Source organism: Tachysurus fulvidraco, chromosome 17, assembly GCF_022655615.1.
Source record: "Tachysurus fulvidraco isolate hzauxx_2018 chromosome 17, HZAU_PFXX_2.0, whole genome shotgun sequence".
Taxonomy (NCBI): Eukaryota; Metazoa; Chordata; class Actinopteri; order Siluriformes; family Bagridae; genus Tachysurus; species Tachysurus fulvidraco.
The window spans coordinates 19,538,661-19,559,443 of record NC_062534.1 but is presented as its reverse complement, the minus strand read 5'-3'; the positions used below and the strand labels follow the sequence as shown (position 1 = coordinate 19,559,443).

General features: G+C 39.3%; 1 protein-coding gene across 4 annotated transcripts in view; it reads left to right on the top strand.

The window, feature by feature from the left end:
• si:ch211-269c21.2 (carbohydrate sulfotransferase 8) overlaps positions 1-20,527 on the top strand; it is a 63,945-nt gene extending 43,418 nt beyond the window's left edge. For all 4 annotated transcript variants that reach the window (XM_047802608.1, XM_047802607.1, XM_047802606.1 and 1 more), the window contains exons 3-5: positions 17,633-17,664; positions 18,766-19,230; positions 19,395-20,527. In XM_047802608.1, the coding sequence (XP_047658564.1) occupies positions 17,633-17,664; positions 18,766-19,230; positions 19,395-19,991 (1,094 nt within the window). In that variant the 3' untranslated portion in view covers positions 19,992-20,527. The remainder of the gene's footprint in view (positions 1-17,632; positions 17,665-18,765; positions 19,231-19,394) is intronic.
• The last annotated feature ends 256 nt before the right edge of the window (positions 20,528-20,783 follow it).

The window sequence follows — 20,783 nt, the reverse complement described above, 5'->3', positions numbered from 1 at the left end:
AAACATATCCTTAAGGTTATAGAATAGTTCCTTTAAACATTCTTTTAGTGCTTTAGGGATATTTTGGGAGTCACGGTAAAAGAGTCATTTATGGAAGTTGTTTTTTATCATGTAGCCCAGAAGGCCATACTTTCTTTACCTCTCTGTGTGAAGGTATTGAATGCTGCAAACACGATTCGAACCTAATTCAACTGATTATATCAATCTTAATTCATTTCTAATTCACCTTTTGATGTTTATTCCAGGGGGGGCACGGTGGCTTAGTGGTTAACTCGTTCGCCTCACACCTCCAGGGTCGGGGGTTCGATTCTCACCTCCGCCTTGTGTGTGTGGAGTTTGTATTTTCTCCCCGTGCCTCAGGGGTTTCTTCCGGGTATTCCGGTTTCCTCCCCCGGTCCAAAGACATGCATGGAAGGTTGATTGGCATCTCTGTAAAAATTGTAAAATTGTCCGGAGTGTGTGAGCGTGTGAGTGAATGAGAGTGTGTGTGTGCTCTGCGATGGGTTGGCACTCTGTCCAGGGTGTATCCTGCCTTGATGCCCGATGACGCCTGAGATAGGCACAGACTCCCTGTGACCCGAGAAGTTCAGATAAGCAGTAGAAAATTAACTAATGAATGAATGTTTATTCCTGAATCAAAACTAATTCATTCTGATTCAATCCTGATTTCATCCTGACTTAATCTTATTTCAGCCCTTATTTAGCTATGATTCAGTCCTATTTAACCTCGAGTCAAACCTGATAACTGTTCATTTACACCTGATTCAATTTGTATTCAAATCCTTATTCAACCCTGATTTAGTCTTGATTCATCATTGACTCAACCCAAACCTAACATGCAGTGCAGGTTGGAAATATATAACCTGCGTGCTGGAGAAATGGAGCTGGAGCTTCAGAAGTGCAAATATTTCTGTCTATTTGGCCCAAAGGATACAAAATTCCTGATGTTTTATATATGTTTTTTTTTTATATGGATACTTTTCAATCAGCAGCACATGCTAAGTTGATTTCCCAGTTGATTACTCTGATTTTCTGTCCTCATATTTCTGACTAATCAATGAAACCTTTTTTTAGTTTGTTTAAAGATATCCAGGTATCTATTAATGTCCGAAAACCAAAACAACCCCAGTATAAATTTCACTCTTATCTTGAGCTAGGCAAACAGACTAATAGGTGTAAAAGCACTTACAGACCCTGTTCCTGATTTCCTGATGTAGTAAAGCAAAAAAAAAAGAAAGAAAGCAGCTTTAAATTTAACTGCAGACAGAATCAATAAAAAAGGTCTGGAATAGATCAGACTGAGTTTAATTCATCTCATGGACTTGATGGAACCACAGCTAGACCTCAGACATCTTAATGCGGAAAGATTTCATGGTCTGTAAACATTAACTTCCTCATTAATGTGTTGTTGTAAATATTGCTGCCTACTATTTGATGCTGTGTGTGTGTTTGTGTGTGTGTGTGTTTGTGTGTGTGTGTGTTAAGAATTCCATCTCACTACATACGTTTTTTTGAGCTGAGGCTGTTTACAGATTCCTTGCAGACACTGCGCTGATATACTGCAGCCAGCTATCACTGGGTGAAATTGATAAATGGATATGGCTGGGTGGCCATAATGGCAATGGTAAGAAATTGGATACTTGGCATTTCTGGATTTAATTTACTGTAGGGCTTGCATTCAAGGAGCACTGCACCACAGCCCACTTTCTCATGACAGGCACCTAATTATTTTAACGCATCCAAGTGCAGGTCTTTCGGTGCATGCAGCTGCTCTGTGCTAGAGCCGGCCAGCTGGAATAGATGGATTTCTCTCTGCAATATGGAACATGTCTCAATACAAATTGTCAGCTGCATTTACTAGGATTTTTTTTTACCTGACAATTTGCCGGCAGAGGTTTGCTTATTTTTTCTCTCTAATCCAAATCTCTGTATTAAAACACATTTACTACATTACACTTCTTTTAGACATCAGTTTAAGACATTTATTTTTATTTGACCCATTCTGTCTTTAATTCGCTAAACATGACTATATATCAAGATAAAGCTCAAGACTTTGAACCCTGAGACAGCAGAATCAGACTGTTTATGACTCGGTTAGTCTATTCAAAGAGGAGAGAAGTTCTAAACATTAAATTACATTATGCTATATTACATTTTTCATTCAACAGACACTTTTATCCAAAGTGACTTACAAATAAAGAAAAAGAAGCAAAGCGATATATCAAGCAGAGGACAATATAAGCAGGGCTGCCATGCAGGATTTTTTTATTGACTGCTAAAGGGTCGAGGTGGACAGAGTAAGTGGTGTAAGTGTGCAGGGTTTATATATATATATATATATATATATATATATATATATATATATATATATATATATATATATATATATACACACACAAAGAAGAGGTGGTTTTTTTTTAACTATTTTCTGAAGATAGTGACGGATTTTGCTGTCAGAAACCGAGGTCTGAATTTGATGGACCACCACTGAGGGACAGACATTTCTGGAAAGGGACCTCATGTCATGCAGAGTAGAGATACTACCAGCTGGACAAATGAGTGAATATATGGTTTAACATCTTCTAACAACACCGCTCTCTGTCTTTTCTAGTAATTGTCCTCACTGAGATCTTGATGTGATGCTGAGCATTTTGTCTCTTGAGCATTTAACACTGTCAGGCTTCTGTGAGCCAGCTGGTTAATGACAGGACATATAGAGTGAGATATTACGTCCATTTCAATTCTGATATCAGGGTAAATAAATATACCAATTACTCCATCAATCATCCTAAATAATCTGTCTTAACGAGTGACTTTGTAAAATGGTATTCGTCTCAGTGTGACCCAAATATGTGTCATATATCAGTTCGGCCTTGATAATGTGGCAGCAGTGACCTAATGAGTCAAAATGAGTCATCCTCTCTTCCTCATACATTCTGGCTCTTATTTATGGCCTTGACCTCGAGAGAAGCTGATATGAGTAGATAGAAAGGTGAAAGCTTTAGATGAGACGCAGAAGAAAGCACCGAATTCCCGCCAGGCTTAAGCATGGCTCTGAATCCACAAACCTGACTCGACTCGTAAGGCTTATGCCGATTATATGATAAGGTTTGGAGAAGCAGCATCCTTCAGACCAGAGCTCCCATTTGTCCCATTTTTGTAGAAAAGGTTCTGAATAGCATATATGAATAAAATTTAGAAGGCGTATATGCAAAAATAAATTTTTTTCTGAATTTAAAATTTAGATTTAGTTTCAACCCTTAAAACAACCTCTTAAACATCATACAAAACCCCGAAACTAGCACAAAATATTTGGCCATTGGAAAAGCGACACAGGAAGACACACTGCTTTCCACTTCCCTTACGGTAGAAATTGTCCTGTACATTCTCCTGGTAATTCGTGACATTCAATAACTGGTTATTTGCTTCTTTTTTCTAACTGGCAACCTGGCCAGTCTAATGCTCCTCCTTCTCTAAAAAAAGTTCAGAATGCAAGGATGGGATAGTGTGATTCTTTCCCCAGTGGGCCTTTTTAAGAACTAGATAAAAAATGATTGCATTGAAAACTGCAGGTATAATCCTACTCCCTGATTGGGAAATAACCACAAAATGTCTTAACGTGATGGTCTCAAGCAGCTTTACAGAACATAAGAAACATAATACAAGCAATGTAATATTAAGATTAATAAGATGTACGATTAATAAAATACACAACATAATATTACACCTATATTTAAACGTGTTTTTATTTATCCTCAATGAACAAGCCTGAGGTGACTGAGGTGAGGAAAAACTCCCTTAAATGGAAGAGTGGAATGGGTGACACTGGAGGGTGTGATTATAAATATAAAGTCTGACAATTGAGTATTGATTAGGAGGTTTTTGTCCTCAAAGACCACATGGAGTTGGCATCTCTTGTAAGAATGTCTGAATACTTCATGAAGCAGAGTCAAACTGGAGCTGGTACATCTCTAGATACCTCAGGATCCTCACATGGTTGGCCTCTTCTCAATGAAGGTCCAAAATCTTAAATATTCACTAGCACAAGTATCAAATTTTTGTGCCTGGTTAACTCTTTAGAAATTAGACCCAAGCTAATAGCATTCATTTATCAGTACTGGTGTTGTGAATCAGTACATTCATTCATTCATTCATTCGTTTTCTACCGCTTTATCCGAACTTCTCGGGTCACGGGGAGCCTGTGCCTATCTCAGGTGTCTTTGGGCATCGGGGCAGGATACACCCTGGATGGAGTGCCAACCCATCGCAGGGTACACACACACTCTCATTCACTCACGCAATCACACACTACGGACAATTTTTCCAGAGATGCCAATCAACCTACCATGCATGTCTTTGGACCGGGGGAGGAAACCGGAGTACCCGGAGGAAACCCCCGAGGCACGGGGAGACCATGCAAACTCCATACACACAAGGCGGAGGCGGGAATCGAACCCCAACCCTAGAGGTGTGAGGCGAACGTGCTAACCACTAAGCCGCCGTTCCCCCTGAATCAGTACATGTTCTACTAATCTAAACCTCAGAGCTTTCATCTGAAAAAATGTGTCATCCCTTTCCAAATGCCACAGTGTGTAACATCCTCCAACAGAAAGAGATAAGCCATTCTGCATTTATTAACATGCCCTAACATATCCGTTAGCCGTTGCTGGGATTTGAGCATGACCACAAGCTTATTTATGTTGAACAATGATACTTGGCCCATGATTTAACTGTACTTAAAGCACTCCTGGATGAGCTCATTACACCTATGTCTTTATCTATTGTCAAAATATTTGCACAAATCTAAGCTTAGATTTTACTTGATGACGTTTTAAAGTGAAATCATTTTTTTTGCATAGGTTTTTGCACAGTTCAGAATTCCATGTGTAGAAATCACTGTCGATTCTGCGTTCTTCAAAAATATACACCATAGTACACAACAAAGAAGCTTAGAAGGTTATTTAGACACACAGGCAAAACGAATCAATTCAGTTGATTGTATGTTGTGTAGTTTCTGTTTTTGTCCATTTCTACTTGCTTTACAAAGGCGTTTCACAATAATACACAAAAGTCTCATTGTATTGGATTTCTTCCCTTCTCTATATATGATATTGTCCGTGAAACCTTCATATGCCTCATTCTTTTTGGGTCAACATGTGCTATTCCAGTAGAGTGCCCACAAATGAAATAACTGGAGACCCATAAAGAGTCCAGTTAACAGAACAATCTCACGGCTGCTGTAGAGAAATGGTGAGCTTCTTTGGTGAGTTTTTGTCAAACTGGAGAACTGGATGTAATTGTTACCACAGCTTGTATCATTTTTTCATGAAGAAGGACATGGAGGCGAGGGTGTGTGCAAGGTGCTCAGAAACAACTTTTTAGCATTATAGGCTTTTAGATTTTATCTGCTTGAGATATCTCGTTCTTGAGTTATCTCGTTTGTGGATTAATTTCTGATTCTCATTGGCTCAGCTTTGGCACACCTAACAGTTTCTTTTTAGCAAGATATTTGTTGCTGCAAAAGTGTGTCCGACTCTGTTCTTTTCATTCATCTCATTACAGAGATTCCTCAGTTATCAAAGGTTTTCAGTACAGAATGTGAAATAGTTTTGTGCAAGGAAAAGACTTTCAATGTCAACGCAGCCATGTAGAATATAGAAAAGCTTGGCAAAGCTACAGGACAGAGTGCTCTATTACCCTAGGAAAGCTCTAAAGATCAATACAGGTAGATCGGCACACATTTCTGCTCCACTTGTAGACACTGAAAAACACTCAAATCCTCTCTTCCTTGCAGCAAAGCACCCGCACAATCTTGTTTGTGGGCTGACCTGGATTTTCATTCTGAAGAGCAATCCATTTTCATTATATCTTAAGATGAATCTACACAAACAAAAGGTGGAACACGGCCGCCTCATCATTACTTTAGGAAGAAGGTCGTGTCAAGCATCCTGGAAACAATAACGGAGCTTATTACTGGAGTTAAAAGAAGTGATGGCTTTTAAATTGAATGTTCAGGCTCAGTATTAGCTTATTGCACATCGTGTCTTTTGAGGATCTGTGCCAAGCGACAAGTGACCTTTTGCTTCACTCCTCAGTAATATTCGAAAGGAATCTCTATATTCATTTCTTCCCAATATCATATTTCACAGCAATACTGTGCATTCAAATACAGAGAAATACCAGGAGCTGTAATATGTGGCAGCATAAACAGTATCAGTGCATGAGATATACAGCATATTTTCACACAATTCACAGCCTCTGGCACGCAGTAGCTCACTCGCTCTGAACCTCTTCATCTCAGCCAGTGCATGAGAATCAGGCCGAGCTCTCAGTGGTGTCCCAGGAGGGAACCAACTTCCAGCTGCTTGTGACTCAGCAATGAATCATACACACAGCTCTGTACTGCATGCATGGTGGGATATGAGACAGGTGAGCACGATAACTTGCCAGGCAGAGAACTATTTAAAATCACTTTTGTAAAGATTCATGCCGTATTCACATGCTGCATCTTCAGGGTCATGTAAAACGAATATAAGTGTAAAAAGAGGTGAAGAAGTGTGGAGATGTTTAAAACTTGTTAAAAGCTGCAAACAATTTCCAATGGAGATTGCCTTTTGTCTTTTTTAAAAAAAAATATCCCTAAGCCTTTGCACTTTGTACTGTATGTTAAGCCTGAGGAATGCTACAAAATGCCACGTGAGCAGGAAGCTGTTGTTTGTGAGCATATGTAGAAGTTATTCATTAACATTAATGTCCTTAGTAAGTTAGTCTGGGTCATGGTGGTTTAAATTAGGCTACTTGTTTGTTTTATATTTTGGTTTATTGGTTTATTTTTGGTTTTTGACCCATATATCAAGTGATATGAGGTTGAGCAAGTGTCAAGAGTCGATTTCATACATCACACTGACAGTGCTGGCATTTCCATGTCTGGGTTTTTCCACCCTAGTGCTTTCCGGTGTTTATGAGCCGAGTGGTAGCGTTCACATTTATCCAGAAAAAAAAATCCAGGTTTATCCATACTTATATGAGGTTTAAAACTAAATGCAACAGATGCATTATGCAATACTTGGAGCATTAACCGTTTTAATGTTCATTGATATAAATATCAGCAGAGCAGCAAACTGACAAACTGCCATTCTCACTGACTGCCCCAGGGCACAAGAGCAATGCATCTTTTGGGCACAAAGCAAGGCTATAACATTCAGTGCTGCAAGCTTTTCACGGCTCACTTTGCTATCGAGCAGAGAGTGTTACTACGGCACTACAGACTCCATCAAAGAAAACGCCATCAAAGACCCAATGGACTGATTCAACCTTATATGGCTAAATTACATGTTTTAGCCAAGTCATGCCGTTTCAATACACAATATAAGTGTCCTTTAAACTTACCCATAAAGGACCAGTGTGGCTGCAGGTTTTTATTCCAATCAAGCAGAAGTCAGCCTAATTCTACTGCTTTAATGTATCGAGACTTTAAAAGACCGTGAGGTGTGGCTGAGATTTGGCTGGAATGAAAACCTGAGGTAAAAAACCAACACATTGTTTATAAGATTGCAGATCCCTGTGATATTTGATCAGGTCATTGAAGACACGCTGGGCAATAAAATCTGCGAGAAATTGCTTCTGGTGTGTGATGACATGTCTGCCTAGTAAGAAATGCAGAGCACTCAACAACCAAGTCTACTTGCAATGTCATTTTAATTTTGTCCTCCTCAATTTGTCAAAACATGGACTTGGCCATTAAATGATCTACTGTACGTTCTTTGCAATGCATACAACTGGATTCAGCACTGTATATCATCTCCATACAGTGGCACAAGAACCATTACCCCAATGCAGATGATAATTACAAGCAAAGAACAGCCAAAGAACAAGCATGGAGATTGTGGGTTACATTTGAAGGCATCTTCAGAACATCAGTGAGTAGGTAGAAACTAGAAACGCATTCTGTACCAGTTCAGACTGGATGAAAACAGACATTTTCAATCAGTATAAACAAATGAATTTTGTTATGGCTACAGGATTGATATAAAATGAGGCAGGAGTCTGTTGGCTTTCAGTGTGAGACGTGTGTTTTTTCTGATGTTGACAGAATTTTAGTGGTTGAATATAAACACCTTCACATTTTAAATACGTATAAACTAGCACATTTAGCAGAATTGGGTTTGATATCACCATTTACTTTGAAGATAGAAGCATTTGCCATAGACATTCTTAAAGCACCACGTTGGATTGTGATATAAACATGGGCAACCCAAATACAGGCACAAAATCTCTTTTTGGCCTCTGTTATAAAGAGTTAATGACTCTCTTAAATGTCAATATACTTATAGCATATACTGTACTCTTTTTTGGTCACTCATCCTGGACTTACTCTGTACACACCATTTGCCCTCTGTTGTCTTCCAAGGGTCCCCTAGCTTAACAAGGTTAACATTCTGTTACATGACCTCTTTTGCTGCTCTGTACTACTTTATAAATACAGGTGTGTCTTTTCTCTCTCCTGCAGCTGCTTCCCGAAGGAGATGTCTGTAGTTATTTCTGGCAGGGTCAGAATGATAAATATCTCTATGACATTGTAGCACATGTTATATGCACTCTGACTGTCAGTTGAGGGCATCACTGCTGTCAGCGATGCGGGGATAAAAACAGACCCAAATGCAGGATAGCTAAAATAAACTGATTTATTAAATAAAAGAAACATGGACCAGACAAGACAAGACAAAAGACACCATGACAAGGACGTAACACAAGACGAGGATTCGCGCCGCCATAGGCAAATACAGTTAAATACACAAGACAATCGACACATCGGGAACAGGTGTGCAGGGGCGGGGAGGAATAAACAGGGGAGGGGCAGACACGTGATACAGAACATAAACAAACGAACAAGTCCGGGTTGGATCCTGACAACTGCACTCATCAAAATCCATCTGTGCTAATAAGGTTTGTTTTATCTTGTTGGGATTCTGCATATTACCAATGCTTCGTTCTCCAAATCCCCATAGCCTATGCCACTTGTTCACTACATAGAGTGTTCTGTAGCCTTCCATCTGTCACAGGAGTGTCCAGTCTTATCTGAAAGGGGTTGGTGTGGGTGCAGGTTTTCTTTCCAAACAGGAGCCAAACCTGATTCTGTGGCTTCTGCTTGGATGGAATGAAAACTTGTACCCACACCGGCCCTTTCTCTATAAGATTGTACATACCTGATCTGTCAGCTTCCACCATTCTTTACTGCCAGCATGTTATCTAAAGCAGTGGATGTGGTTTTCTGACAGTGTCAGGATGATATCGTGCAACTGCAGGTCTAACCAATATAGACCAGTGGTATATAGATTAAGCTTTAAACCTGAGGACAGATCACCAAAGATTAACCACAGGCTTTGGACAGAAATGACTGAGACACAATTACTGGTCAGAGCACCTCATTTACCAGGTAGACTTTATGCATGGCAGATCTACATGAACCCTTGTGTCATGCTTTCTAAGGGCTAGCCCCATCTGTTCCTATTTTCCTTTTCAGCCAGGTATATCCCTTATTGTATTGCCAACAAGTCTGTCCACAGTGAAGCAGGAACTCATCCCACTGGGTACATTATCATGAATATCTATTATAACAATTAATGACGCACAGCTTACGCTTGCACTAAACAAGATAATAACGGAGTGAAACGATTCAGCAGAACGTTGAAGAAAGGCATCTCCTCCACTTCCATGCAAATGAAGGAGATGTGTAGCAACAAAAGAAAGTGTGGACAGAGCGTACACAACAAAGCCACCTGCAGTTCAGGTTTCCGACTGCGAGCGATCGCTCCCGCTGATATGTCCATGAACAACGGACGCTCCTGTAACAGAGAGACAGGGTATACATATCCTACTACAATTTATTTTTACTCTAATCAGTAGTTAGTAATTAATGGATTAATTTGCAGTAATGGATGTTTTTGCAGATCATAATAGAAATAAATGTGTGTTATTTGATTTAGGACATGTTTTCTTTTGGGCCATAAGGGCTGCTGTATAGATTTATGAAGTGTTAGACACAAGCACACACACAAATGATCATGATACATGAAACATGATTTAACAAGGTATTTAAATGATGTTATTTGCTTAATATCTGTTCCTGTTTATACACATGTATAAACATCATACATGACCTGACCGATAAACACTGGGTAGCTATAAACATAGAGCATGAGCCCCATAGCAGGTGTTTATTCCTCATTGAACATGTTTTAGTCTTGATCTGATGTAATAAACTTACTCACTAATGCTTATCTTTGGATATTAACCAATTTAGCATGTCCTAGGGTTTCCATACGGTGTCCTAAGCATCATAATCATGTTTGCTTTTCTTCTACATAATCATAATGCTGTAAGGTGTTTATCACGTAAATATCAACCCTCTACACTTTAGAGAGTTTGAAAACTTTGAAGTAAGGGAGAAAGATGCATGCTAATAAAGTGATGCATGCTCTTCAATCTAATGAAGAGCTGGAGAGCACGCAGGCTCGTCGTGGTGTGTAGGGGGCAGAGCACACTGAAGCACACTGATGAGGAAACACACACTTTCTGACTTTCAGCACAGCAGTACACAACAGACGGCGGCGGCATCAGGGGGTCTGCTAACACAACAGGAGTAAACAAGTGAAGTGCCTTACAATAAATGAGGAGACAGACTCTAAATAAAAGACCAGACTGCTGCAGACTTTCACACTCCCAAAGTGTATTGGAAAGGATTTATTTTTTTGGGGGGAAGTGAAAGGCGAGAAAAGGTGTTGTATTCTCCTGCATTTTGAATTGTGTTGTAAATAGTCTGGCATCTGGTAGGAGAACAAAAAAAAAAAACAGCACTGAGGCAGCTTTCTATTTAACCATCTATCTTTGCATTTATCCATCCATCCATCCATCCATTCATCCATCCATTCATCCATCCCCCAAACCACTCACTCATTTAGTGACACAAACACAAAACCCTTTTTATCACTATACATTAACTTTTTTTCCCCACCGTCGGCTTTGGTGCCTAGACATGTTTACTTTGCCTCAGTCTTCTGTCTAAGAGATATAAATAAAGATGTATAGCATAGCTGAGATCAGATAAAGTCAGAGAGAAAGCAGGGACACAGGAGCTTGTATGGTGGACACTCCTGATAAACAGATTAACTTTAAGAGAGTCCGGTGCAGGAACAACTGTTTATAGCTGTACTCTATAGCTTTATAGCCCTAACTCCAAAGCATGATGAGCTCATTATATGCATTAAAACAGACTGGAGAAAATAAGCGAGTACTTGTTTTATGTAGCCATAGTCCCCGATGTCTCATGATGATGTCTCTGGTGATGAAGCGTCTCGTTTGCGTCAGGTCTGTTAGCTGTTGTTAAGTAAAGACTGTGTCTTAATGTCATCATTTTTGAAATGTGAGCTGGCTGTGTATTTATTACAGATTTTGTGGTGTGCTGTACTGTATTTTCCTCAGTGTATTGTAGATCCGGATGTATTCCACATGGGGGGGGGGGGGGGGTCCATTCAAACTAATTAATATTCTTAGCAAAAAATAGTTCCTACAAGCAGCAGGACCATGTGTGTGCTTCACATGTGCACCGATGAGAAAGGACAACGACGTAGAGCTTTTTCCTTTTCCAGTTGTTGAACATGTATAGTTAAAAAATCTTATTGGTTGTTATGGTAACCGTTTACTAATTTTGCTGTGAATAGTTGCAAGTTGCTGTTCCCAGTTACCCGTGTTTTCAATTTGTCCACCACTGCGCACAGGATATTTAGATGATGGGATTTAAGTCTAAAGATTTCTGTGAGACAATGAGATAGAAGGAGCATCTGGTCTGGTACAGAGGATGAACTGAAAACTAACACCACACAACACCAACGTACAAACTCTTCCAGAACTGGACTATAGTTACGATAAGTTAAAAGAAACGTTCATGTTAACTTCCAGGTTGCGTAACAAAATATACTTGCTCCGGTTATTTAAATTGATGTCTAAATATTTTAATGTCACAGAAGGCTTTGCATTAGATTTCTAAAATATCTAAACATTCTCTTATATTTTAATATACAATCGCTGGTATTGTTGAGATAACACCAATTTGGATTATTTCCTACAGCTTCCTTTTTTAGAGCTACCTGACACACACACACACTCACACACACAAACACACACACACACACACAATCCATGAAGCAACACTTTCTGAAACACATTCTTGGATTCAGGAACATGGAGATCGGCCCCCATGCTGACACACACACCGCCGAGTCGGAGACACTGAAACTGGCAGTCGGAGCTAAGATTAGGCTGTCTTCGCAGGAGCCGTCGCAGTATAGTGTGTGTGAAATAATCCATGACACCATCTGCTTTGCTTCGGTAATTATGAGTGCAATTAGCCACCGATACCACATATGACCTTATATTGATTTAACATTTGGAAGTTCATTTAATTTTGATCATGTGCATGAACTGGATAATGTTCTGTCTAACGTCATTACTCGCTAACTAAAGTCTGCTTGTTTTGGTGAGCACTTGATTCTTCGCATGTCAGGACTGGAATGTAAATCAGCTGTGCCACAATGACAGGTTTTTTCACTCATGAATACGCCTGTGTCTGTGCCCTACTTTGGCTTACACACACCTGTCAGCTTAGGCACTGATAAATGATAACAACTAAAATTAACCAGAGTGTTGTTTTTAGGAGCTCGTTGCTTGATGCATCTGATGCCTTCCTGTCCCAGATCTCTGCAGTGAGAATATCAGCGTTACACAAACCCTGACACCAGTCCTTTTTTTTCGAGCTTCGGATTCCTGTTCTTGGCTGACAGCAATGGAACCTGATGTGATCTGCTGCTGCTGTAGCTCGTCCACTGTAGCTCGTCTGAGATGCTGTTCTGCTTAGCACACTTGTAAAGAGTGATATTTACATTTACAATAACCTTCCCTTCAGCTTGAAGCAGACTGGCTATTCTCCTCTGATCTCTTTCTTTTCTTTTTTACTGGATGTTTTTCACACCGTTTTTTTTAAATATTTAAACCAGCCCATCTGGCACCATCAACCATGTCACAGTCAAAATCAATCTGGACGTGAATCAGCGGGATTTATTTTGAATTTTATTTGCATTATGCTGCTGCCACATGATTGGCTGATTAGATAAGAAGTGGTGGCTCAACTGGTTAAGGCTCTGTGTTGTTGATCGGAGGATCAGGGTTCAAGGCACAGCCAAGCTCCCACTGCTGGGCCCTTGAGCAAGGCCCTCAACCCTCCCTGCTCCAGGGGCACTGTATCATATCTGCCCCTGCACTCTGACCCCAACCTCCTCAGTTGGGGTATGTGAGGAAAAGAATTCCACTGTGCTGTAATGTATATGTGGCAATAATAAAGGCTTCTATGCTCCCATTCTATTCCTTCTATAACTGCGTGAAGATGAAGCAAATTTGAAGTATCTAAAGCTGTAGCTTGATGTTTTCCAGCACAAAAAAGTCTTCAGTTAACATTTTTATTTATTTATATATTTATTTATTTGTTTGTTTGTTTGTTTATTTGTTTGTTTATTTATTTTCATTTTAACATGGTATGATGGATTTTTTTCTTTGCTCTTAAAAGTAAGGAAAATGCAGGTTGTGGAAACGATTGTTTAAAACTGATGTAAGTTAAAAAAAAACAACTACAGTGTCATAAAATACAAACAGTTGTACTTGTTGGAGTAGGGTTAGGGTTACTGTAGTATTACCGTATAAGCACTTTGGGATGTACTTCCTTTTGAAAAGGTCATTGTTAGAGTGAGAACAGTAACCTGCCCTTATCACACCTTCCCATTAATGATTATTTCTCTATAACAGCACACCCCCCACATGCTTTATTCCTGATATCCAGGCCATTCTGCTTATTGTTTTAGATTTATAGAGTCCTTTACCAAGGAACGGGTTCTTCAACACAGAACTCTTAGTTATCCTGAAGGCTGTAAGGCGAGTTGAGTCAGAGCATCGTGTGCAGTGCTCTATCTTTGCCAGCTCCCACTGTGCTGACGTGATGCTCTCCAGCTCCGAGTCGTGTCGTTTATTCTGCCTGTCTGTGCCATGACTCTGATCTAATAGACCTGAGAGATGTGCCAGGTCCTGTAGGGAGGAGAGCTCACTGACAACATTTAGCCATTTAACGCAGATCATCTGTACTTTTCCTCTCTGCTTCCATTTTCCTTTATTTCTTCCAGTTTAGTGTCGAGGAACCTTTCACGTTGCTCTCTAACGGCTACAGAAAACTCATTTATTTCTCTCGCTTTCATAACCTAAATAAAAATGCACAACATTTAGGATTCAAGCTTCAGTTTCAGGTAGCGGTCATTACAGACAGTTGTGTTGGCATATCGTATCATGTTGGCGCATGGAGTCGGCAGACGCAACAATTATCCTGCTTTCTGCTTTCTTTATGAGCCTAAAGCTGAGCTCCATGTGGGGACAAATATTATGCTGAATCCCAGGCACATCAGCAGGGTTCCGCATCTATGAAAAAAAGAGAGGAGGCATAATGAATATGTTGTGGAATATGTTTACAATTCAGAATCTCTTTTCTTTATGAACCCTTCAAGAGCCTGCTTCATGCTTTTGTAATTGTTTAGGAGCAGAAACGTATAATCATTCAAATCATTAATCAAGGAACTTAAACAATCATGCACACCGGAGAGAGAAGTATTCAGTAGAGATCACAGACATGTGCTCAACTCAAAAAGGTCATTATCGTCGGTGTTATTAATCTTTATTAGAATTAGAATTCTTTATTAGAAATCTATTAGAAAGATCATGAACTTGTTGTTGTCCGTTCCGCGAACACGGTTGAGGAGGAGTGGAGATCGTGCATTCTCCGTGGCAGCTCCTGAGTGTCCCCGTGGCAGACCATTGTCTTTGAAATCGGCTCCCTCTTTGGGTAGTTTTAAAGGTCAACTGAAGACTTTTATTTTTTTACAAGGCTTTTGCTATATGATTAGTACGTTTTCCCGAGTTACTGTGATTGGTATTTTTGCACTTTTATTATGATGTTAGTTTGATGTGTTTTATGATTATACTTTTTATGACTTACATAATGTTTTTACCATGTACAGTAAAGCACTTCCATTTACATAAAGGTCCATTGTTATGGTGTTGAAAGTGCTATACAAATACATTTTGATTGATTGATTGATTGATTGATTGATTGATTGATTGATTGATTGATTGATTGATTGATTGATTGAACTTGTAACTGCAGCATAAGAGACTTTACTATGTAGTGATAGTTTTTTTTTACCCAGTGACGGCTTTCACTGTGATAGGCATGACATGACTTGTGTGATTTCGTTCAGTTAACCTTACAAGCACTCAGTAGTAGATGATACCATGAGGGTTAATTAAATAAATGTGCAAAACTTTGCATTCCCAGCATTCTAGAGAATAAAGTGAAATACAATGGCTGTTTAAAGTTTTGTAAAATATCGGAGGCATGCATAAGGACTAAGAATGAGTAAAGGTGTTAGAGAATTGTTTATAAATGATATCTATATTATATTAAGAAAAGATGAAAAGATTATTTTCACTATAAATATCGTAAATTCTTTATCTTTCATCCTTTAACTATACGTAAGAATCTGGTGATTTTTGTTAACTGCCGTAAAGTAGTGACATCTACACAATCCAACACATTCCTCAATGCTAGCTAAACGGTAGGCAAGAAGAAGAGCAGCGCTGATTAGCACCTGAAATCACAGATGCTAGTGTCGCTCGGATCTGAGTGGAGCCCCCCAAAGGCATCATAGCACAGAGTTCATTGTTAGATGAGAGTTTTTAAGCATGACATAAAACTTGAAGTTGTGACGATCTTAATTTAATGATGCGTTTGGGAAACGTTTGCCTTTGGTTCAAATGGCTGTGGTTCCATCAGTATTTAGATGTACAATGTCCTAATTATCCAAGTGGAGTATCTAATGCTCGTTTAGAGCTTCGTAAAGAAGACATTTACCTTTCATTCATCTTTTTGGTAATAAGTGTAACCGTCCATGAAGGACGATGTGATCTTTCACCTCATGCTTTGATGTGTTGTGTGTTCTGAGATGCTATTCTGCTCAACATGGTTAAAAAAGTGATCGTTTGAGTTACCGGAACCTTCCGGTCAGGTTGAATCTGAATCCTGACTTTTCTCCTCTCAGATTTAAGATTTAAGCTTTTTATTTGTCACACAGTTATACAGTATACAACACGCAGTGAAATAAAAACCAGGCCACTCCTCTTAGACTGTGCATATTAATAAAGAATCTTTTTTAAGCCCAAAAAAAAAGAACAGAAATAATAATAAGAAGAAGTAAGAAGAGGTGATAAAGTCAGTATGGTACAGGTTACATGTAGTAGCATTTCACATTATTCTGTTTTGTATGAAATGCTAATTGAAATACTCGACCCTTCCCATCTGACACCAACACCCCATGTCACGCTAAGAGACACTGAGATTACACAGGTTTGATGCGAATATTAACTGAAGCTGTTGACCTCATACAGTACCTGCATAATTTGATAAATTTGCATGCTTGAGCGAGTGTTATTAAAGTGGCAGGTGAGGGCCTTTCTTTTTTATATGTATATTAGAACAGGACATTATTATTATTTACGAAGGTCTGTTGAGATCCAGTAAACCAGGTCGCTTAGAAGCAGTCTGAAGGGAATTAGATTTACGGTCCAGATCCAGTTTCCTTACTAATCTCTTCAAAGTGGTGATTACTCTGTAATATGACATTTCCAGCCCACTGTATGTCCAGTATCAAAGCACTCAAACACCTCATCCAGGCCCAAGCCTGTCTGAGTGTGACTCATGTCCTGGTCTAATCTCTGCTGTATGCTGGATAGACCGGAGCTGCTTCTGCTAGTGAGGAGCAGCTGGGGAGAAACCTCAGCTGTCAATAATTTGCAAACTCGGCACTAGTGAGATATCACTCTGCGCTAATTTTTAGGCACACTTGCAAAACCTTAAAGCAGCACAGATTATTTTTTTTAAATCCCTGCTTGCCTGTAACTAATAGGTGCATCACTCTCATAGGGCTTGCTTTGCTATTATTTATAGTGTATGATGCTGACTGGGGCAGTTTGTTGTTGTTGTTGTTGTTGTTTTTTGGTTGTGTTTTTTTTTTCTTATGATAAATTCTTATTCTTCTTGCATACACCTATTTTGTGTTTTGCATATATAAACCTTAGTGTTAATGATGTTCCTGACGCTGCTAAGTTGCCATCTGGATGCTGCAGTGAGCAATGGCATAAACATTAGTGCTGGCTGTGGGAGTCAGACTCCTTCTGCTTCTCTCTTCCATACACTTGCCCACGTCACCTTACCATTTTCCTGCACGATATCTCTAGGATATATAGTGCAGGAAATGCTTGTACAAATGCATGTGTGTGTGCGTGTGCATGTGTGAGAGAGAGTGAGAGAGAGAGAGAGAGAGAGAGAGAGAGAGAGAGAGAGAGAGAGAGAGAGAGAGAGAGAGATTGGTATTCTTTAAGAGCTTTGGTTCAGATACACTTCACTGCTTTAAGCTGGTGTCTTTTATTCACTGTGAGAAAAGGTATTAAATTAAAAAACTCTTCTTTTTCTCTTCTCGTGTAGGTGGAAAGCTCATGTTCCCACAACAGCAGCCGGTGAGTAAATTAAGCTCACATTTTCTGCTTATTAGAATCAAATTTCAGGTAATAATCCCATCACCTCAGTTAAAATTGTTCTTTTTCTTCTAAATGAACTAGCAGACAGAAAACCTGCACAAGAGCGCCACATTGTGGTTGTGTTCAAATTAATAAAACATCAAATTAAAAGCGGAACATTTTTTCTTTTATGCTAAGCAAAAGGGGCATTTATTTATTTTGCTAGCATGCTTTGAATCCAGTTGTTCCTACAGAAGGAAATGATCAACTTTATCCTATAATAAAATATAGTTATATCCTATAATAAAACTTTTATACCCTAATTATATCCTATAATGAAACCTTTATACCCTAATTATATCCTATAATAAAACTTTTGTACCCTAATTATATCCTATAATGAAACCTTTATACCCTAATTATATCCTATAATAAAACTTTTATACCCTAATTATATCCTATAATGAAACCTTTATACCCTAATTATATCCTATAATAAAACCTTTATACCCTAATTATATCCTATAATGAAACCTTTATAACCTTAACCTTTAAACCCTAGTGGTCTCTTCCAGGATGACCCCCTCCACAGCACTCAGTGTAAGGTTTGATGAGGATGAAAGTGATGTCAGTGATACTCTATGGCTTTCAGCCTCCAGATCTCATATGAATCATATTTCATATGTTAATTTATTTTAGCTTCTCAAATTAATAACACATAATCAAATAATGTTCATGTGTTTTTATAGAGATAAGACATTTGCCTTGGAAACATTAGAAGCATTAAAATAATGAAATAACGAAAAAAGTGTAATCGAACTTGTATGTCCTTAAGATCCTGATTATAATTTTAGCCATGAACATACATACGCCCTGTGCTTTGCTGTACAGATATATAAATACATGATAAATCGACTACATAGACTTCAAAAGTGTGCTGAATCTCTGTGTAAACATTTCTGATCATTTTAGTAATGTTTTGTTTCTCCACACAATCATCTACACCTGAAATCGAGATGATTATTATAATTATTAAACATGTGATTGTTTCAGTTACTGCTCAAGAACTCATTCTGTTTTTTGCTTCTTTATAACATTCAGGATCAGTGCCCTTATTGTCAAGACAATAACACACACACCTCTAGTCCAAAAGATGGCCAAAAGCTGAGTAGTGTTCGCCCAGTAATTTTCTGGAATCCTCGTGCTCCTGTCTATCACCCCAAACGCAAAGCACCTCATATCACCAAGAACTATCGCAAGCTCCTCCTGAAGAACTCGGCCCTGCTCAGGCAGCTCAACAGCACTCCTGCTGGCCAGGGATCCAAACACATCCACCGGTTGACCCAAATACAGCAGTCCCGCCGCAAGCTGATGAGAGACGTGTGTGCCAAATACAGAAGCCTCACGAGGACCATAACCCGCAGGCAGGTGTCCCGCATCTACGTAGAGGACACACACAAGCTCCTGTACTGCGAGGTGCCCAAAGCGGGCTGCTCCAACTGGAAGCGTGTGCTGATGGTCCTACAGGGCCAGGCGTCCTCCACGAAGGAGCTTCGGCATGAACAGGTGCATTCATCAATTATAGTTTAGTCTTCGGTTGTGTAAAGACCTATTAATGTACTTATCTGGAATTGGTTTTTATGTCAGTGGTTATACTTCATTTCATATTTCTCCTTATTTCATTTTACTTCATTTCTCTGCTCTTTATTTTCTTATTGTTCTTTAAACAGGTGCATTATGCAAACCACTTAAAGCGACTGGACTCCTTCAACGTCAAACAGATTGCCCATCGCCTGAAGACCTACACCAAAGTGCTCTTCCTGAGGGAGCCCTTCGAGAGGCTTGTCTCAGCTTTCCGGGACAAGTTTGAGAGCCCGAACTCATACTATCACCCAGTGTTTGGGAAGCCCATCATCGCCAAGTACCGTGCTAACGCGTCGAGGTCAGCCCTGCTCACCGGAGAAGGTGTGACCTTCAAAGAGTTCATACAGTACCTGCTGGATGTTCGGCGCCCTGTGGGGATGGATATTCACTGGGAGCGTGTGGTGCAGCTCTGCAGCCCCTGCCTTATAGACTACAACTTCATTGGCAAGTTTGAGACAATTGAAGAGGAAGCCAATTTCCTCCTCAGGCAAATCGGTGCACCTGCTAACCTGACTTTCCCCAGCTTTAAAGACAGGAACCCGAATGCAGCCAGGACGACATCACGCATCACACAGGAGTATTTTTCTCGGCTGACTTTAAACGAGAGACAGAAAATATACGACTTTTTCTATATGGATTATCTATTGTTCAACTATTCCAGGCCATTCCCTGATTTGCACTGAGAAGTTTATGAATGTATAGACTGAGAACCTTTTCAATCGCTGGTCTATTGTTTGTGTATTGTCAGTCTAATTGTTTTTTATTTCTTTTTACTGTAATTCATCAGTCTATTTTACCTGGCTTAGGCATACCTATTAAGGTTTGTACGAGTGTACACAACTCTTTCAGATCTCATAAATATGCTCATTATGACTCACTCTCTCTCACTCAATATCGGTGACCACTTTATCCGGATCAGGGTCGCTGTGAATCCAGAGCATATCCTGGGAACAATGGGAATGAGTCAGGTAATACACCTTGGATGAAATGCTAATCATCTCAGAGCATAAACAGGGATATTATGAAGGAATAAAGCATTGTAACGTGGTGTGCTGTTATAGAAAAACAGTTTCCAATTGGGTCACGTGCTGTGGGATTTTTTTTAAAGCAACATAAAGTTACAGGATCACTGCTGTTATCACTTTCATTAGAATGGCTATAAACAGTTGATCCCTAATCTATCCTCTATTTTAATCCCTGTTGAAATTAGAAAGAAAGATAAAAGTACAAAACCCTCTGTGTCAAAGACTTTCCAACAACGGAAAAAATCTTTTTCCAAAAATTTGTTCACAATTATTAAGCATTTTTGTGTAATATAATGATTTCTTCAGTGCCACATGATATTACACTGCCACGATGAACACAGTGACGTTTACTCAATTTTATTATATTACATTTTACCTTTACACTGAGAGCTCAGCAGTTTAACAACACGTTCCATTTAAATATTATATTTTAGTATCATCTGAAAATAC